General features: G+C 31.3%; 1 protein-coding gene across 6 annotated transcripts in view; it reads right to left on the reverse strand.

Moving 5' to 3' along the window:
- LOC118200398 (uncharacterized) overlaps positions 1-21,412 on the reverse strand; it is a 56,265-nt gene extending 34,853 nt beyond the window's left edge. Inside the window, exons 1-3 of one of the 6 annotated variants that reach the window (XM_085820861.1) lie at positions 20,695-20,904; positions 12,324-12,455; positions 1,865-2,019 (exon numbers count right to left, since the gene is read on the reverse strand). In XM_085820861.1, coding sequence (XP_085676987.1) covers positions 1,865-2,019; positions 12,324-12,399 — 231 coding nt within the window. In that variant the 5' untranslated portion in view covers positions 12,400-12,455; positions 20,695-20,904. Of the gene's footprint in view, positions 1-1,864; positions 2,020-12,323; positions 12,456-14,292; positions 16,071-20,694; positions 20,905-21,146 lie in introns of those variants that run through there. The other 5 variants (XM_035372366.2, XM_035372368.2, XM_085820860.1 and 2 more) reach the window with 5 other exon arrangements.
- Positions 21,413-22,446: the final 1,034 nt, after the last annotated feature.

A 22,446-nucleotide genomic window follows, 5' to 3' on the forward strand; every position in this document is an offset into this window, starting at 1 on the left:
TCAACTCAACAGCAAAGTAATAAAATGTTTAAAAACAGCATAACTTTAGAATTTTTAATAGACATTTTCATATGTGCTGAAGTTAATTTTTTTATGCCATACACTGTTACAACAGCACGCTTTCAAATCATTGAGTTTGTTAATAAAAAAATCCTATTAGCTTTATGAAATACAGTACAAAGTCTTTAATCCGGAATAATCTATAATCCAGACCTCAAAGCTACAAACTTTCTGCCCATGCGTAAACGCATTATGCATTTATGCATGCACATAATACCTTTACACATGCACATATGCGTTTATGCATGTGCATAATAGGTTTACGCATGCGCGTTTAATGTATAACAGACGGTATGAGCTAGGCTAAAATTATCTATTTCAGTTAATTTTGCAGATTGCGTTGTTCCTTAATCTTCTAATTGGATCCGGCTTATTATTTTTTGCAGACTGTTAGAGCAATTTTATAAAAAGTAAGCTTGAACTTTCGATTATGTCGAAAAGAGTTTCCAATTCTGGAGCTGCCGAAGGATCTACAAAGCGAAAGCATGTTTCTATATCCATCAAACAAAAAGTGGAATTGCTGCAAAAAATGGATAAAGGCATATCCTTTGTTTCTCTAACCATTCCGAAATCTGTTTACCAATTTCACGTTGCTCTGCGAGGGAACGTCACTGCACGCAATGAACTGAAAGTTGATCTGTCAGCACTATCCTCATCTTCAGGGCAGATGTTTTTATTTTATTCGGCTTATAATTCCTTGCTTAATTAGATTAATTCCTTACTTACTTAATTAGATTAATTCCTTACTTAATTAGATTAAATCTTAAAAGGTTACCAAAATATTAAAAGGCCTTTACAATAGTTAAGGAATAACAGCTGATTCCTGAGCAAAAAATTATAAATAATCATAGAACAAATAATAATAATTTACTGCAGTCAGTAGTAGTAAAAAAGTATAAGTAGTATTTCATCTCAATGTACTCCGTCTTTGATATGATTTAAATCAAATTCCTCGTCATTATAAATATCCCGAATACACATCAAATAGTTTTCTGGTAGCAATTTTGACTATGCATAACGTATGCTTTACACATGCGCATGTTGAAAGAAATGTTTAATAAAGTAAATAAATAAATATTAAGCTTTTTTTTTGGTAAATTTTGATACATTTTAGATCATAATTGCTCTTTATTTCATAAATTACGGTTTCATATTTTTAACTTTATAATTTCTGCATGCCATCTTATCACATTTAAATTGATGATCTATAATCCGGAATCGCCGAAGTCCCAACGAGTCCAGATTAAAGACTTTGTACTGTATTAAATAAATAATAAAAATATACAGTCATTCTCTGAAAATATTGAATATTTTTTAATTAGATAATGAATTAAATACATTTTTATAAATGAAATCAATCTGATTCAAAACTGAAAAATTAATATTCTTAAGAACTGCACCTATTGCATTCAAGTAGCTTTGTTAATCCACAACAGACAGATTCAATTTGGAAGAGAAATGTCTTATATTTTCCTAAATGGCAATAAACTTGAATGAAAAATGAAACAACGCATTTATAGTGATTCAACACAAAATCTCATTTCGAGACTTTTTGGACTATTGTAACATAATAACAGTATGCTTTCGCGAGGCTATGTAAAATATTAAATATAAGTTGTTTGACATAACTAAGACCCAGCTAAAATAACAATTTGAACTTACACTCAGAACAATTTTTTTTAAAAAATGCTGCATCCTTTTGTGAAAAACCTAATTTTAATAGTCATTTAGGGCTATCAATAATTTTATATCTCTATTTTTATCAAGGCGCCCTATGTTCTGCAGTGGCTGATTATTAACTTACTCGTAACATAAAATGCAAACACTTATCACAGTCTAATGCTTTTTTACATATTTCTTGAATGCTTTGTAACTTCTTTACTTCTGTCCATAACTGATGATCTGCAGTAAGCAATTCAGCAGCACTTGTTAACACGATCACGAGTTGAGAAAATTTTTCTGTGCAAAGAAAAAGGAAACAAACAGTCAAATAACTAAATATCTTTAAAATGAGGAAATATATTTTATAAATATTTTAACACTAGTATGCTTATAAAATGACCAATTTCATATTCAGTAAGAATTTTATAGCTTATTTACAGTACTTCAATAATTTGGAATTTGCTTTTTAATAAGAATTCTGGGTTATTTAATAGTGCATATAATAATGCATTTAGTTCTATTTTTCTAGATTCTTAAATTTATAAATATGGTAATAATGGGATATACATAACAGAAAAATTTTTGATTATCACATGATGAAGAACTATAAAATCAAATGGCGAGACTGTATTCTTAAACCAAAAGAAAATATTAAGAAGAATAATACAAAACAAACCAAATATGGCACCTGAGCTTTAAGGAATGACATTAGGTTGAAAAATAGACAATAAAAATAATGAAAAAGAGCATCACAAGAAATGCAGAATGTGGATAATTTTATTTTAAAGTAATGTCCTAGATGCGAGAACAATGGCATTTTGATGATTAATACATGGCACGTTTTATCCAGAAAAGCAGTTTCGATATTTTTTTCTAACAAAACATAGGACTTTAGCTGATTAAATACAATAAGCAGATACAAAGAAATGTATTTCGTTTTCTAATTAAGAGGACTCAATTTAAGTATTTTTGTTATTATTAATTTAATTATTATGACAAGGAACAGCACGACTATCTGCTTCAAGAAAATGTTTTCATGGTTGATTTTCTAAGGAAACTAACTAATATTCAAGTTTTAAATAAGAATAATAATGAAAATACCAATATAGCCTGCTCATTTATCAGAATTAGACTTAACTGTCAGACTTAAGTTAAATCTGCAATGAAACTTACTGAAAATATAAAAACCTGCAGCAGCAGGCAAGATTTTTGAAAAATGCTAAATTCACTAGAATGTAGATTAAATCTTAAAAGGTTACCAAAATATTAAAAGGCCTTTACAATAGTTAAGGAATAACAGCTGATTCCTGAGCAAAAAATTATGAATAATCATAAAACAAATAATAATAATTTACTGCAGTCAGTAGTAGTAAAAAAGTATAAGTAGTACATTTATTGCAGTCAGTAGTAGTGAAAAATGTTAAAGTATATTAAAAAAAAAAAAAAAGAAAGCGAATAATAATGCCTAATTTAGTTAAGTTCTGGCAACAGTGACTGTTGTTGTCACTGATGTCATTAGGAGATCAAGCTTTGCAGTGCTGTTGTTCTGAAGATGTAGTTCAACTTGAAGATGTAGTTGTTAGTTTACCAATTAAAACTTACAATTTTTGTTCTGCTAATAGTTTTCTTTTTTAGGTCTAAACACACGTTTTCTGATTATTGCCACCAGCATGCTCAAACTGCGCAGAAAAAAACTTAAAGTGGAGAGAAAAGTTAGCAGCAATTTGTAAGCTTAACATCGCAGTTCTTACGCCTTAATGTAAGTTCGGAAATTAGTTCGCAAAATTGGAAAATGCAAAGATATCAATTAAGCCATTATGTGGAAAAAGTGATTGGCCTATTTGGAAATATCAAATTAAGTTATCATGAAGATGTTTTAGAAGTCATGGTTGGAAAACTGAAAAAGCCAGTGGAGCTTGATCAAGCCGCTGCCGAAGGATTTGAAAGATGGTGTGAAGGTTTTTTAATAAAGCCAATAATTACGCTATCCATAAGAACAATCATAGCGTAAGATACTTTACAAAAGGTAATGAGATGCGACAGCGCCAGAGAAACTGGTCTCACACTTTGCAAAATATTTGAAGATTTTTCCAATAACCAGCTTTAAAATATATGTTTAGTGTTCTTCAAATTCAGTTGGTCAAATGATGATATGGCAGCTCATTTATCAAAATTAAAAAAAAATATATGGAATGAACTGGACAACAGGCTTGAAAATAAAGAAGAAAACAGATTTCAGAGATGCTGTTAATTTGCAAAATATTGGATACTCTTTCTCCCAGTTATTGTATTTTAAATCAAGTTGCTTATTTAGTGATAAAAAGAGAATAGATGAATTAATCACACGATTGTGCACCCATGAAAGAGAATTAAAGAAAGATTTAAATTTTGTAAAAACTTTAAATCAGGAAGCATTGATACTAAATTCGAAAGCTAAGCAGAAATCAGCTCCTAACAAGAAAAACAACAGCAAGTGCAATTATTGCCACCAGAGAACATTGGGTCAGAACATGCAAGTGGATAGCTAAAAAAAAACCACTAAAACTAATCTACATACATACAGGGCCAAACAAAAAAAAAAAAAAAAAAAGATCAGTATAGCGTTGCTGCAAAATAACACTCCTAGCTGTAAAAGAGGCAATATTTTCTGTTAATCAAATTCTGATGATTGCTTGATTGACAATGCAGCTTCAAAACATGCTGTCAATAGCAGTCACTACTTTATAGACTTGGGGGAAAATTTGAGCTTCCGTATAGTAAATGGAATGTCATTTCCAATTGGAAAAGGCACTGTCAAGATAATAACCATTGCTAATGAGATGAATCAAATCAAAAATCTTGAAAATGCATGGTATCTTCTAGAAATAAGTAAAAACCTATTTTCTATGTTAGCAACTCAAGATAGAAACCAGAACAATTGTTTGAATCAACATTCAAAGACTGCTATTTAAAAATACATGGTGAAATACACTGAAGTGCCACTGAATTAGGGATCGACATGGCTATGCAAATTTAACAGTGCTGTGCGGCAACTGTGCTCACATGAGGAAGTTGTGGTAAATGCACATACAGCTAGTACTATAGTTGTTAACCAGTAAGCACTCGACGCATGGGCCATTCAATTTCCAAAATCCTCAGCGGGCTAGGATTTTCAAGGTCGATTGTGTCAAGAGTACACCGAGAATACAAGGAAGGTGGGAAAAAGAACTAGCAATTGGGAAAACTGCAAAGGACAATTAACCTAGAACAAGCATGGTGTGAGATGGCTCAACCATATTGTACATAGTCAACAAAGCCAAACATTAGCTCAAATTACCACCCAGCTGAATCAGGGCGACAGTCGTACAGTCAGTAAAGGGATTGTGCAATGCTCGCTCACCATACAGCCTTCGGAAGCCGTAGACCCACAAGAGTACCTTTGCTGAATGCATGCCATCGAGCTGCACTTGCCTGGGCAAGAGAACACAGAGAATAGACTCTAGTGGACTTGAAATAAGTAGCTAGGAGTGATGAGTCTCGATTCTGAATACCGATGGGAGGCTGAGAATATGGTGTCAGACTCATGAAGCCATGAACCCTGTATGGCAAATTGAAATTGTACAAGGACATGGTGGCTTAATCATGATCTGGGATGTTTTTTCTTGGCAGTGTTTGGGATCTTTGGTACTTGTACCAACCTCCCTCAATATGATTCAGCACATAGAGCTGCTGGGCGACCATCTTCATCCATTTATGTTGTCCTGTCATTCACACGGAAATGGTGTATCCTAGCAAGATAACTGCACCTCTCACAGGTCCTAGTTGGTTAGTGCCTGGTTGAATGAGTATTCTTCTAACTTCTCTGTCATAAATTGGCTACCTAAAAGCCCTGACTTAAATTCTACTGAGCATCTTTCAGACACTGAACCCCCATCACACAACACTAGCAACTCTTCCTAAATTATAGACAGCTCTATTCGATGTTTTGTAAGCCATTTCCATAGAATGCTTCCAGAAACCTATTGAATCTATGCTTCTTCATTTGGAAGCCATTATAAAGGTCAGAGGAGGCCCAACTCGTTATTGACTAGCTATCTCTAATTCAGTGGCACTTCAGTGTAGTTCTTCATAGTACAAGAAATGCTAGTGGGGGGGGGGGTCTCTTCAAAGCCATGATGAAGGCCTTAGTTCCTGAAACTCACACTGACATAAATGTGATCAAGAATAATGAATCAACTCTTCACCTTTATCATAAACGATGGGGTCACCAAAATAAAACGCACATAAAAGAAATTCTTGAGTTGAATATAAAGATTAAGCCTGATACAAAATTATGTGAAGCCTGCATCTATGGGAAAGCCTACCGTTTAAAGTTTGCAAACACAAAAGACGTTACCAAAGCTGGAGAATTGTTCTTGACACATATTTGTGGGCCATTTGATGAATCATTCACGAATCGAAATATGGATACTTCACAATCTTCAAAGATGCTTACACAAATTTGATACTGTTTTTTTAATTTTGATACCATTTTTTCTTAAAGCATAAATCAGAATTAAAACATAAGCTTGAAAATTTCATAGCTCATGCTACGAACTTAGGGTATAAAGTTAAAGAAATCCTCAGTGACAATGAAGGAGAGTTTGACAACCAAGCAGTTCGAAAGATCTTGAGCAAGCATGGAATCTCGCAAAGGCTCACAGCTCCATGTACACCAGAGCAAAATGGCAGTGCTGAAAGGAGAGAACAGAACAATTCTTGAAATGGCCAGCTATATAATATGAACAAATATTCGAATGAAGAGTGAACTTCCAGCTTTCCTACGGGCAGAGTTTGTCAGCACTTCAGTTTACATACTGAATAGGACGGCCAAGTCTTCAATTCCTTAGGAATTATAGACGGGAAAGAAACCTAGAGTGAAACATATGCACATTATTGGATCAGTCTGCTATGCTCATATTCCAGTTCAGAAGAGGAGAAAGATGGGCAAAAAAGCAGTTCAGGGCTATCTTCTTACGTATGATGGAGACAAAAGATACTGCTTATAGATCAAAGAAGGCAATACTGTTATCTGTTCATGTGATGTTATATTCAATGAGCTCACAGATTGTGAAGAAAGGATGCAGTTGCCTGTTCTAGATCAAAACAGAGACTAATTTCTGGCTCTGGTGTCAAGAAGATTAAGAAAAAGATTAGTCAGAAAAGTTTCTTATCAAAGAAAATTCAAAAAAGAACACAATGAAGAAATATCTGAAAATAGATTAGAAGATTATTTTGAAGAACAAGAATGAGAACATATTAATTTGCAAAATAATTCACAGTCAAGAAAATAGAGCTGAATTGAGTAAGCCAAAGTGTTTTGAAGATTACATAATGGTAGGTGAAGTTTTTGTTGCTGATTTGAAGAGCCTGGTTCTCACGAAGAAGTAATCAATTGTAAACAGAGTGTACATTGGAAAGAAGCTATGGATTCAGAGATGACATCATTGATGGAAAATGAAACATGGACTTTATAAAAATTACCGAAGGATGTTAAAGCTATACTATGCAAATGTGTTTATAAAATCAAAAAAGAATCCTGCTGGATCTATTGATAAATTTAAGGCTAGACTCGTTACTAAAGGATTTAAGGCCTCATTCAATTGAAACATTTAGTGATCGTTAGTCATGATACGTCATAGTAGCGATTGATTTTGCTATTTTGGTATTCAATTGAAACACAACGATCACTCTGAGCTTGCAATCGATCGTTCTCGTAGCGATCATTCCGCCGCGAAAAACGATCGAATCAACATGGCGGCTGTGTTGTTTGTGCTTTCACGAGGACAGAATTCAAGTGTGCTAAGGAAAATGCTTTAGATCTACTGAGTGAGCAGCAATTTATATCAAAGTATAGGGTGTATAAGGATCCTAGCAATGGCAACCGATTCATCCTCTGTGTTGTATCCAAATTAAGGGCACTTGTTGCAAGTGGATATTGATTTAGCGTTGTGTTGTTTACATTTGTGTTGATGGATTATGACCTAATTCCGAAAAATATGTGTGGATGCACTGCATCATATTATTCATATCGTTCCAGAAATAACTTTAGTATATTTTGTTCTCCGAGAAATGAAGAAAATGGGTAATTAATTCGTGTCCATTGGAATGGATTCCGAGCAAAAGACCGTGCGCTTTTGAATTAAGTTCAGCTTTGCATGTTTTCATAATTGTTAAAAAAAAATAAGTGTTCATGTTTCAGCAAAATGTGTATTAATCAGTTAAGTATTGCTAATTAATGACAAATTGATTTATATGTACAAAATGAATATCAGAATGTGTATGTATAGTCAATACACAGATACCGACAGCGATAAGTAGATGCTGATGTGATTTTTTTGTTGTTATTATTGCGAACGGATAAAGTTTAAGAATTATATTTTACATTTGATTTCAATTTTGTGCGTCATCATAACTATGAAGTGCACTTTTTATTTAAATTTTAATGCGGGATTAATGGTTTAAAATCGTATGTATTTTTTTACCCTATTATATTGTCGCCAAATCTGTCAGTTGGCCCCCAATGTAAAAAAAAATGTAAATGTTGGATAATATGATTAAAATTATGTATTATATAATATTTCCCTTAAAGTAACATAAATATATCGTATTTATATTCATTTTAAAGAAGGTAAGCATCAATTTAGGTATTTAACGAATAATTTTGATCGTATTTTATACATCATGTAGACTATATTTCCAGCTCTTTCATTTAACTGCATTCTCTGTCGATTTATTTCCAATGTATCAACATAAAATATGTTTGAAAATGCTGTACAAGCTTAGTTGCTTATTCTTAATTTAATTCAGACAATTTTTTTCCTAATGTGTAATTAAAATAATTTAATAATATATGTTACTGTAATTTACTACTTTTGATTTTAATGTTTTCAGAAATTTGCTAAGTCAAGTTTTTTTCTGTGTGACCTTGTATCAAAGGCACCAATAATAAATCTGTTTTGGCATTCACTGCTAAAGTTTTTAATGAAAAACTTATTACTGATGTAAAAGAATGAAAAAATGATATTTACTTCCTAATCAGTGTCTTATGATATTGCAATAACTTAAAAGGCTTTTTATTGTTTCTTAAGTTGCACAACCTGTTTTCATATTTTCTTGTCATCTTTATGTTTTACTCTTCTATGTTATCAAATAAACATAAGAGGTATGTTTCTAATTAAAAATTCTCCCTTTCATAGCAGTGTTATGTACCATGATGTAATATGTGTTGACGTTTATTATATAGTCATGAATATTATTCATTATAGAGTTTTATGTACTTATTAAATATATGTAATTTACATCAATATGTATTATATAATTTTCCTTTTAGAATATACTACATTGCATTTTTTGAGTTCTTAATAGAACTAGGTACATTTTTCTTTTCTTTTGCTTTAAAAGGTCTTCTGAATTACTTTTTTTCAGTATGCATGTAAAACTTACTTGACCTATATTTTTCACATGTATGTGATTTATGTTAATGGAATGTGTCTTTTGGATTAGCTTTTTTCATAAAGGAATTAAAATAAAATGATACCCTTTGAAGACTTTTCATGGATAAAACTTTGAAATAATATCGCTGAAAAGCCAAAGAGGGCACACCAAACCTGAACTGCAACCCTAAAGTATGGTTAGTTATGAGGAGTCAGCCTATACATCTAGTAGCTCTATCATTGGTTATTTTGAAATCAACACAACTTCCGACCATGTGATAAACAGCATTGCGTATCAAGCAACCTCTGGCAACCCCTACGAGTTCGACTGGTAGGGAAGTGTTTCAAATTAATATGAAAAATGTTTAGTTTACAAAAGTGATCGCTAATGCTGGATGCAATGATCGCTGTTTGAGTGATCATCGCTGTTTCAATTGAATGAAGCCTTTAGTCAGCATTGCGGAGTTGATTACAATCAAACATTTAGTCCAGTAACAAAGTTAGGAACTATTTGTTCAATTCTTAATATTGCAGCCAAAGAGCATTTTTCTCAGTTTATGAAACACTTGAAGAATCCATATACATGCAACAACCAGAAGGATACAGTGATGGTTCTGACAAAATCTGGAAGCTGAAGTGCAGTTTATATGGACTAAAACAAGCTTCACGGTGTTGGAATAAATATTTTGGAGACTTTGTGTCACAACTTGGCTTCAAGACAAGTGAAGCAGATCCATGCTTATATATATCAGAAACAAAAACGGGAAGATGCTAATCGTATGTTTATAAGTAGATGATGGTTTGGTAGCATCAATGGATCTACAAGAATCTGAAAAATTTCCTAGAGAACTGAAGTGAAGATTCCAAACTACAACCAGTACTATACTTTCTTAGACTTGAAATTAAGCATCTCGAAGATAGAAGTATTAGACTTGGCCAGCAAGCTTATGGGGGGAAAAAAAAAAAAAAATAAAAAAAAAAAAAAAAATTAAAAATAAAAATAAAAAAAAAAAATAAAATAAATAAATAAATAAAAATAAATAAATAAATAAATAAATAAAAATAAAAATAATAAATTCTTCAAAAATTTGGGATGGAAGATTTCAAACCTGTGTCAACTCCTATCCCGATGGAAAGTTTAACTGAAAGGAAAGATAAGCCAAACACAGAAATTTTCCCCTATAGAGAAGGTGTAGGAGCTTTAATGTATTTTATGTTAGGTACAAGACCAGATTTAGCTTATTGTGTCAGCATTCTTTCACGTCATTTTGAAAGTCCATCTAAAGACAATTGGTTCAAAGTGAAACATGTATGTAGATACATAACAGGTTCTTTTACTAAAGATATTACATAGAAAAACAAACACAAACCAGGAGTATTGGAGTGCTATTAGTGATGCAGATTTAGGAGGATGTCAAGAAACAGGGAAATCTACAAGTGAAGTAGTAATATTATATAGAGCTATATCGCTATATCATGGATTAAGCCAAAGACAGTCAGTTGTTGCACCTTTGAGAACTGAAGCAGATATAATTGCAGTTAACGAATGTTCTAGAAAAGTAGTATGTTTTATAGTATGTGTTAAAGTGATTATTTAGTGATGTTATGAAGTTACATGAAGTTCCAGTAATTCAAGTAGACAAAACCATTGCACAAAAGATTGCCACAAAATCCTGAATTTTACTGATGTACAAAACACATTGATATCAAGCATCTTTTCATACGAGAGAAAGTTCTAGAAAAACAAATCATTGTCTAGCAGATACCTACAAAGGAACAAGTTGCTGACATGACTAAACCTCTTTTCAAACTGAGACAGTTGATTCTTTGTGATAAGATGGGACTTTTGTGACTTTCTCTCCTAGCTTATTATTATTGTTGTGCCTTTTTTTAATTGACAGGGGAAATATCAAAGTATGTTAAAAGAAAAAAACCAAATAATAACAATAATGCATTTAGCATAATTTATTAATTATAATAAGTTCTGGCAACAACGTTACTGTTACTGACTACGCTTTGCGATGCTCTTGTTCTAAAAATGTAGTTCAACTTTTGTCAGTACTTCCAAATTAGAGAGTGCACTATCATTGCTAAAAGCATTGCTGACAATCTTTGTGATAAGATGGGACTTTTGTGACTTTCTCTCCTAGCTTATTATTATTGTTGTGCCCTTTTTTAATTGACAGGGGAAATATTAAAGTATGTTAAAAGAAAAAAACCAAATAATAATAATAATGCATTTAGCATAATTTATTAATTATAATAAGTTCTGGCAACAATGTTACTGTTACTGACTGTCGTAGTCATTAGATTACGCTTTGCGATGCTCTTGTTCTAAAAATGTAGTTCAACTTTTGTCAGTACTTCCAAATTAGAGACTGCACTATCATTGCTAAAAGCATTGCTGACAATCTGGAGAAATTCCACAATTTGTAATGTATTTGGTCATCTTTACATCTGTACCTGATTTTTATAGCACATCCTTAATAAAACTGTATGCCTAACATGTACAATTATAGTGAAATGTGTTCCGCTTAGTCTCAGCAGTCCCCATCATACACCTTTTTTCCATGTTCTGGTCCTCACTTCAATGTTCCTCGTTTCGTGGCCAATCCCCGGAGGACACAGTACTAAGCTCTTTATTTATATTTATTCATGTATTTTTAAAATTCCATTGACAGGATCCAACAGGCTGAAAAGCACCTAACTCAGTGGGCCAGCTGTTTCGTCGATGGTGAAAAGAAAGAAGTACTTCCAAATAAAACGTACAATTTTTGCTCTGCTGCTAGTTTTCGTTTTAAGTTTTACAAAATTATTTTCAAGAAATTATTCTCAGAAAAGAACAACAAATTCAAAGAATATTTATATGAATATAAAAAGCTGACATTAATATGCTGAACTGTATATTTAGAACAATGTTACACATTATAAATATATTATATAAATGTAAATAATTCGCAGAGCTACTGTAATTAAACCAATTTATATTAAAAGACAAAAAATTTCTATTTCTTTTACAAAGAAGCAAATGCGACATTACTATAGCATAAATAAAGCATGATACTGCTTGCAATTTCAGGTATTTCCAGGTAATTATGGATATCACACAATTTTCAGTCAGCAGTTAATGAAGCATATTATACTAACCTTTCCCCCTACTTCCTTGGAATGAATATTCACAAATATCCTGCGCAGGGCACTGCAAGTCAGGCACACTCCACATTTTATAAAATATCTTTTGCTTTCATACGCATTTAAATTAGAGATGAACAAGGATACCTACAACAAAAAACAGTCATCTATTTATTTAACAAAAAACCTAAACAATTAATATTTTATAAACTGTCTTAAATGAAAACAAGAAAACATGTTTTTAAAAAATTAAAAAATAATTGATCCATTACACATACAACTTTTCATGATAGATACTGCAATATACACATACATATATAGACCGAACTGAGTGAAGATTTTTATCTTTTTTCCTAATTTCCTTAGCTTTGGCCGTTATTTAGTTAAAGTTTTAATTGAACTTGTAACTTCAGTTTAAACAATGCAGTCTAGTACAAATAAAATCTTACAATAATTCTCTATTATTTTCTAATTCAAAATCAGCTAAAATATTCAAATTTTTATTTTTAATTTAACTTGACTAAAAATTTTTTTCAAAGTTTTTATTTTTAATTTGAAAGATCTATTTTCACAAACAGTAGTAGTTCACAATTTTAACACATTTTAACACATTTCACAAACAGTAGTAGTTCACAATTTTAACACTTTTTACACATTTTAATCCTTCAAAATTAGCAACATTTTAATCCTTCAAAGTTAGCAACATTTTTAAACACAAAACAAGCTTTTACATTTAATATTAATTAAATTTACAGCACTAGTTTTTACAATAGTTCTAACAGGTAAGCTTTACACTCAAATTAACATTGCATTAGCACCCTCTATTTATACAGATAGCAGTAACAAACTACTCAACTTCAACTAGTTTAGCAAAAGCTAGTACAACTTAGAAATTCAGATATGTAGATTTAGGTAAGTTAAATTGAAACTTACTATTTACTTGCTTTTATATTATTATTATATTTTGATAGTTGTACAATACAAAGCCCGTAATCCGGACTCGTCGGGACTTCAGCGATTCCGGATTATAGATCATCAATTTAAATCTGGTAAGATGGCATGCAGAAATTACACAATTAAAAATATGAAACCATAATTTATGTAATAAAGAGCAATTATGATCTAAGGGGTATCAAAATTTACAAAAAAAAAGCTTAATATTTATTTGTTTACTTTATTAAACATTTCTTTCAATGTTAGTTGTTTAAGTTGCTTCTTTTTTTTTTTTTTTTTTTTTTTGTGCTAATACTTTCTCTTTAATTCTCTCTTCTATAAACAGTATCTCTTCTCTTTACGCATGTGCATAAAGTTTGTAGCTTTGAGGTCCGGATTAAAGACTTTGTACTATAGTATATAGTTTTATTTTAGGTTTACACACAGAATTTGTTTTGGTGGAAGTTTCCAATAGGCAAGAGTTTCCAAATTACTTTGGTTTTCTAAAACATTTAGTTTCCTACACTTAATTGACATTTAATTAATTTTTACTCTAGTCTTTTATTTGCTTTTTTTATCAAAATTCCACTGTTTAAATTTCTCTTTTAGTAATTCACAACAATTGGTTTTGAATTTTACATTTACCCTTGCCTATATGGATGATGAAACACGAATTGAGTAATCAAATAGTTAGGTTTGGAGGCAAATTCTCCTTGATGCAATATTAAATTATTTTTTCAATAATAAATTTAATTTTTTGGAATAATATGTTTTTTCATGGTTTTAGATAAATGCACTTAATTTACATATGCTCTTTGAATTTAAATGATACTGCAAATTAGTTCGCAGAAGTAATAATTTTTTACAATTAAAATTTAATTTAATATTAGCTTTATATGAATAGCGAATATATGTATACACACACACATAAGCTTTATCTCAAAAGTATCATGTCACATAATATAATGAAACCTCAATACAAAAAAAAAAAAAAAAAAAAATCTATACATATAATAAAAAAAAGTACAATACAAGAAACATTATACATAACCTAAATCACTTTCAATTTAAACATCTTGGAATCCTATGTATTTCCATTTAACCGTTTTCACTGTTCTAAACATTCTGCGAAGTCCAGCAGTGAAATCCTGAATATAACTGCCTCTCGTACTGGCCCAAATCTCAGTCATAGCATATGTTACAAGGCAGCAAATCTGAGCTGTAGGAAGATTGAGTCAGCTACACAATTTGATATTTTGTAAAAAATAAGATAAAAATGACAATCGTTAGTTGTCCTTGGCTACAACTGTTTCCATTCTAGTAGAAGCATCCTCATGATGGACAACACCTTTCTAATTAAAAAAAAGTTAATGTAGTCTTGACCTTGATACCAATGTTTCATGCTTTCTTCAAGATGTGGCAAAACCACATTTGGATGAGTGACTTTAATAAAAATGTTTCTGAAGAAACATGGCTTATTGAAAAAATCATTAACCAACTACATCATGATGCTCTTTCTCTGCTAGAGACAGTAGTTACATAACAGAGAAATGTTTCATGCAAAGACATTTCATGAATATTTTACACACTTTAGTTTTTGGAATCTCCAGCTAATTTTCTAGTTCTTGAATTGCCAATCAGTTGCCAGTTTCTAGTTTTTTTTTTGCTTTTTGCTGGTATTTTAGAATGGAGACTTCTTACATTTTCAAGACTGCTGGCCATCTTTCAATCATCTATACCATGTTTTTATATGTGCAGGATAAAACATCCCTCATTCCTCCATCCATTTGTTTTTATATGTGCAGGATAAAACAACATGTTTTTATATGTGCAGGATAAAACATCTGTCAGCTGCCTCTGATTCATACGAATAGTTTTTGCATATGTATGCTCTAACTTATGCAGAATCATTGTGCTATTCGCTTACTTATAGGAAATGCAACAATCATGCATCAAACATTTTTCCTCATTATCAAATGACATGACCAGTTAAGTCATCCTCATTCACACATATGCATTACAATACCCTTTTATCATTAGTCAGGTTGCATTGTGATTGCACAAAATGTTGATGTATATATACTAAAGAAAACTGAAAATTTTTTATTAAACTGTCTCCATCCCCCCTCCTGATATTAAAAATGCAACCCTATACTGGGTTTTGTGAAAACTATATATCTGAACCTGTAGTTGAACAAACATGGCTCTTTGTATCAGTACATGGAAATATTTAGCAATAATTGTTTTGTCTGTTATAACAAAACAATTATGATGAGGAAGACAATTGAAGAAAAATATGGCAAAAGTGTCATTAAATTTTATGTTAAACTTATGAATAGCTGTCATGAAGTTCTTCAAATGCTTATGGAATGCAAATGGTACAGAAACACTTACCCACACTTCCGTACTTTAGTGATAAGAGTTACTTCAAAGATAACTGCAGGTGATCTGCGAAGCATGTTTTTGCCTACTGTGTACTGCAATTACAGGTATTAACAACATCAGTTCCTTAGTAGAAAATAAATGCAACTGCAAGAAGTCTTGAGAAAGGGAAGACCTAATGCTGAAGAAGGAGTAAATTTTACTCCAAGACAGTTGCTGCTTGGTTCGGCTCTGCCATTGGCAACTATAATTCTCAGAATAAAATATTTATGTTACCAGCTTTGAACTATTATTGTCATTGTTGGTGGTGTTTACATTTACTGGGTTCTTTGCAGAAGTGCTCCCAAATATTTTAACAGTGGGTAAAAAAAATATTGGCAATTGCCTAAAATTTATCATATTACCTCAAAGGAACTGCTTCATAATTTTAGCCGGACATAATGAATACAGGAGGGAATGAAGACATAAATCTAATGAAACTTCCACTTTAACATGCCTTTTACACAAAATATACAACAAAAACATAAATTTGCATGTCAAAAAAAATACTGGCAAAGTTCTAGATGCTATGCAATTTTGTTATTTTGAGGTGACATGTTTAGAATGATAAAAAAACCCTGTTACTGTCAAGTGCTACTTTTAAAGTTTTAAAATCTTATTTTGCTAGCAATGTGATAAAACGGCTTCAAAGTGTAAGGAGCTGAATGTTAATGTTAAAAACAAGATTATTCAGCCAAAAAATGAGGGTTTAACTTAACATGCTATAGGAAAACAGCTGAACATAAGTTTATTTACTGTTAGAAATGCTGTGAAAAAGTTCAAAGAGACAGGATCAACGGAAAATAAGATCAGAAGTGGATGGCCACAAATATGTTCTGCAAGAGAAAATGTGACATTATCAAAGAGGTTAAGAAAAACCCTAAAATAAGTGCACACTAGCTAGCCAAAGATGTTGCTAATACTTCACATAAACCTCTTAGTGTACAGACTATAAGGAATGTTGGACATGGAGAAAGTTATTATAGAAGGGCGGCTAGAATAAAACCTTTCATTTCAGAATTAAACAGGAGAAAAAGATTAGATTTTGCAAAATCTCATGTTAATTTATCAGACGATTTTTAGAACACAGTTATTTTGTCCGACAAATCAAAGCTTAACATTTTCGAGAGTGATGAACGAAAATATGTATGGAGAAAGCCAAACACTGAACTCTAGAAACTACATTTAACACTAAATGTAAAACATGTTGGAGGGAGTGTCATAGTTTGGGTTTGTATGCTAGCCCCCTAAGCGGAGCTGGTAACCTGTGCTTTATTGATGGTACTATCACAGCATTGACATATTGTGCCATAACATGAAAACCAGTGCCCAAAAACTTGGCTTAGAAACATCATTTGTGTTTCAACAGGAAAATGGCCCTAAGGATACAGTGAACCTCACATAGAAATAGTTACTCTATAACGCTCCATGTCAGTTAAAGGCATTGTCTCAATCGCCTGACATAAATCCAATTGAAATTTTATGGCACAAATTGGACCTAAAAGTCAGGAAACATAAAAATTTCGTGTAAAGATGAACTTAAGCCTATAATACTGTGAGACTGGCACAAAATTCCCAAGAGGACTTTGGTTTTCTCTATGACAAATAGATTACAAGCTGTTATAAATGCAACAGGTATGAATAGAAAGTATTAAATTTTGTTCCCACATTTCGCTATATGATCTTGCCAATACTTTTTTGACATGCAAATTTATGTTTTTGTTGCATATTTTATGTAAAAGGCGTATTAACACAAAAGTTTCATTACATTTGTGTCTTTATTGCCTCCTGTGTTCATTAGGTCCAGCTAAAATTGTCAAGCATTTCCTTTGTTAGCTAGACTGATCAATTATAGGCAATTGCCAATACTTCTTTTACCTACTGTATATAACCTTAAAGAGAAAATTATACTTTGCACACAAAATATGGTTTTACTTTTGCCCAAAATCTTCATTAAGTTCTGTACCATTTACTTCACATACCCTCAAAACCGATAAAGGCATAGCTTTAGTATTAGTCCTTTTAGGCGACATTTTAGAGCGATAAATGAAAAATTCTGATAACCTTGGTAACCCTAAATACTGAGCTGAAAACATGCTGCCATTTCTGTCCACGCATATTTAACGAATTTGGTAGGTATCAGAGCTTTGATGGCAGGAGGGATAAATTGCATGTTTTTCTTAATTTTGTGTTAGGAAAACACAACATTTAAAATATTTTTTTAAAAAGCCAAAATTTTGATAGTTAAAACTGGTGCTTTTAATATTACATCACATGAGTCTTGACATTTTTTCATATGTCAACTCTGCATATTATTATACACTCCACACCCCAAGAAAAAAAAAAAAAAAAAAAAAAAAAACATTTTCAGTAGCATGAGGTAAACTCTTGGTATTTCCTTTGTTAAGGAGATCAAAATTACCATGGTCTAAAAATATTTATTTACCTCATATTAGAACTATAGGGATGTGTTTATAGGTTCAAATCAGGACCAAAATCAGGTTTCATTATTGCTTTTACAACATTTTTATAATTTGTTTGACTATAAAAAATATAATGTTGCTTAGATTATGGAATATATTGCTTATAATTTAGAGTTCTCAAATTTTGTAAATCTTACAACCTAACAGCTGTATATGAGTAACCTTCACTGAGTATTATTACTTTTATTAATACAGTCAAAAGTCGTTAATCCGGACTGGTCGGGACTTCGGCGATTCCGGATTATCGATTTTTCCGGATTATAGATCATCAGTTTAAATCTCGTAAGATGGCATGCAGAAATTCTAAAATTAAAAATATGAAACCGTAATTTATGAAATAAAGAACAGTATAAAAATTTACAAAAAAAAAAAAAAAAAAAGCTTAATATTTATTTGTTTACTTTATTAAACATTTCTTTCAATGTAAGTTGTTTAAGTTGCTTCGTTTTATGTGATAATACTTTCTCTTTAATTCTATAAACAGACATAATTTCTTGTTCAGTTACAAAGTTCCGCTGTTCAAATCCCGTAATTGCTGTGCCGAGAATACCGACTAACTTTTCAATCGAAATTTTTTCGTTTTCACTAACCTCTCTGTCACCTTCTTCATGTCTTTATCCATTTTTTGCAGCAATTCCACTTTTTGTTTGATGGACATTGAAACATACTTTCGTTTTGTAAATTCTTTGGGAGCTCCAGCATCGGAAATTCTATTTGACATAATCGAAAGTTCAAGTTTACTTTTATAAAATTGCTCTTACAGTCTGCAAAAAATAATAAGCCGGATCCAATTCGAAGATTAAGAAACAACGCAATCATCAACATTAACTGAAATAGACAATTAGATAATTTTTGCTTATACCGTCTGTTATACATAAAATGCGCATGGGAAAACGTATTCTGCGCTTGCGCACACGCATATGCGCAGTCGTAAAGATCTTACACGCACGCGTTAACGCCTAAGCGCATGTGTCAACACGGCGCATTCGCAGAAAGATTTTTGCTTTGAGGTCCAGATTATAGATCATTCCAGATTATGGGTGTCCAAATTAACGACTTTTGACTGTAGTATTTTGACATAACAGTCGACTTTTTATTTTAAATTTTATGCAAATTTTCTACATTACTTAAACATTTTATCTAACAGAAATCTTCATTTTTTGTAATAAAAACTTTATAATGAAAGTCAAAGTACAACTTATATATAAAAATTTGACTACATGGCAAGCACTTAGATACTGATTTTAATGTCTTTAAATGTTATTATTATAAAGTTTAGACAGATTCTTATTAAGTTAAGATATACTTGTATTCTATTATAAAGTTTAGATGTACAGAACAGAAGGCACACTTTGTGCTTACGACTCAGTCAACCACTTGTGGCAAGATAACTTATGACAACAATTAAGTTCAAATGTAAAATTTTAATTCAAATAAATTTGTAGCCAAAGGCTACACAAATCAATTTAATGCAAAGTTGGTTAAAAATTTAACAGGCATGGAATTCAACTATCAGCAATTATAATGCAAGACTGAAGACTACAAATCTTATCTAGCAACCTAGTAATATGGCCTCGAAAGGCAAAACATGATTTGTTTTACAAACTAAAAACTTCATTTAGATTCTGGTGAGAAAACGGATGGAGGAAATTGACAGTAAAGATCCCAAGCATAAAATAACTCTGGTTACAAAATAAAGGAATGCTACAATATACTTTGTTCCTTGATTAATTTTTCACTACATGAAATAGTGTAATGCATTTTTGTTTGCATCATATACAAATTATTTATTTTATTTAAATGCTTTCCAAAACTGAACAGGTTTTTTTCAAACATATTGAAAATATTTTTTGACCTATAGATGCAACACTTCTTCACTTCAGAAGTAAGATTTAGAATTAAGAAATAAGAAAATAAGAGAGAATTATGAATGGAAAATAAATACACGTGCTGGCTACCAGAAGAAGGATTCTTCATAAAGTACTTTTTAAGAGAAACTGGCTCAGATTCACATTACATGTACGGAAAACTACAAAAACTCCCATATAGCCAGCCTGAACTACCACTGTTCAATGGCTATCACTCCACCACTAGTGGATTCCAATGACTGTTCGAATTTTTCAAAGAAATCATCATTTATGATGATTGTTGTATTATTACCATTGGTACAAAATTTACTCATTATGAAAATTTAATTCTAGCTTTTAAATTATAATCATAAATTACTTGTAATAAATTGAGGGATTAAAAAATACACACTTCTTAATATTTTTACCATTTACAAAATTTAATCATAAAAGATATTTCTAACACTGGTACAAAACTTGTCCATTATAATTTAATTTGATATTTATATATTTTCTTTTAATAACAGAATCTAACTAAAGTAACATATACTAGTTTAAAATGCTATTCATAAACATAAAAATTAACCTTTTGTAAATTTAAAATATTACCTAAGTACTAATATAATAAAATATAAATATTAACTACTTAAAATATTAATGTTTAATACATTAATATTATATTTTGTAATTTAAAATATTAACCTTTTGTAAATTTCATTACTCATAACATAATAATTGCTATAAATTTATTTACAGTAGTGTTTCAAGAATTTATCATAGCAGTTCTAGAAATGTTGAAAATTAGAGAAAGACTAATTATTTTGATCAAGAGCTTATTTTTTAGGATTGTTATTTAGTCTAGATCGTGTTTTGCTGACAATCCGACATTTTTTTCCGATCTTCAAAGCAGGATCTACCTTGGCGACCGAAGTTTGTCGCCAAATCAAAAAATTGCCAAAAGGACTAATACTAAAGCTGTTCCCCCATGTAACATTGATTCCCGCTACAAAAAGATTGCTACATTTTTTTTATATTTTATGCTTCAAAATTAATTCCTGAATAATAGGAATAAATCGGTAAGTCATCAACACTTTAGTATATGAAACACAAATTAGAGATATTTAAATCAAGTACATAATTATTAACTTTATTACCAAAGTGTGTATACACGTGTCTGATCTTCTGTTGCTGTCCACAATCTCAAATTGCCAAAAGTTGTTATTTATCGCCTAAGTTTATGGTCGCCGTTTTTTCAGATGGCCCAGACTTTCCTTTCCCCATCGATGACGAATAGCTGATATGCTTTGCACTTTGTAATCGATTACGAAGTCTCGATACTTTGTTTACGTTTTATGCGGAATTGTGGTGAGGTTGTATATAGAAAATCTTGCGGAATTAATAAGGGCAACAGGTATGAATTAATAAGGTTGTATTTTGGAGACATTGCTGTTGCCATATTGAATTCGCAAAACAATGATAGATAACCTATGCTTAGGCTGTTTCAAAAGTTATCTGCCTTAAAAAAAATAAATGGCAGTGGGAAATTAATGCAGATATCATCAAATACAGGCATTCCACGCTTTTCATGGAACCTTCTTTCGACCTTTTTTTTACATTTGCAACAAAAACCTAAATCTCTACGCTTGAATTACTCTTTCCATCTAGTTTATCATGTTTTCCTGACCTGTATAACCAGAACATTATTTAGAGCTTTGTTTGAAGATAAGATACAAAAACAGCTGTACTCTAGATTCAATTTGAAAAACTGAATGGCAGATTGAGTACCAACCTATCAAAATCTAAGCAATTTCGTCCGGAAGAAAGTTTTCACACTGAGGCTTATACCAAGGCCACCTAGATCCTTGGTTGGTCTTGGCTGTCATTTTCGTGGTCATATGAGTAGTTTATAGTGGCCTAGTCATTGTATGAGAAATAGTTACTTTTTATTTCAAGTATTTTATGTATTTTCATGTGTTTAAAAATATTTTATAAAATTAACTTTAATATTTAGTTAATATTCATATTTATGCTGAATGGCAACAAGTAGTTCATATTTATATTTACATTTCTTTATGCTGAGTGGCAACTTGTTCTGATTTGATGATTGCTTTTTATTTTTTTGTTTGTTTAAGAGGATTTACCCCCCCCCTTGAAAACTCAAACAAAATTTGACTCTTCCTAACAAAGAAAACTTAGATAATATGGAACAAGACACTGAAATTGATACTTCTGGGAGTTACACCACGACTACTGCAATTAACGACCACGACTACCGCAACACAGGATTTAAACAACCACGTAAATTCGCTGGCAAAATTCCACCACTTATTTTTACAGACCCTGAAATAAATTGAAAATAATTACGTAAAGAAATAAAAGAAGATTTAGGCATCGGAAAAGTTGAAGGAAAGATAGAAGGCGAAAACTTCAGGATTAAGCTGTTTTCTGCCGACG

Source organism: Stegodyphus dumicola, chromosome 7, assembly GCF_044657685.1.
Source record: "Stegodyphus dumicola isolate Sdum_Otavi_A_Nest chromosome 7, ASM4465768v1".
NCBI lineage: Eukaryota > Metazoa > Arthropoda > Arachnida > Araneae > Eresidae > Stegodyphus > Stegodyphus dumicola.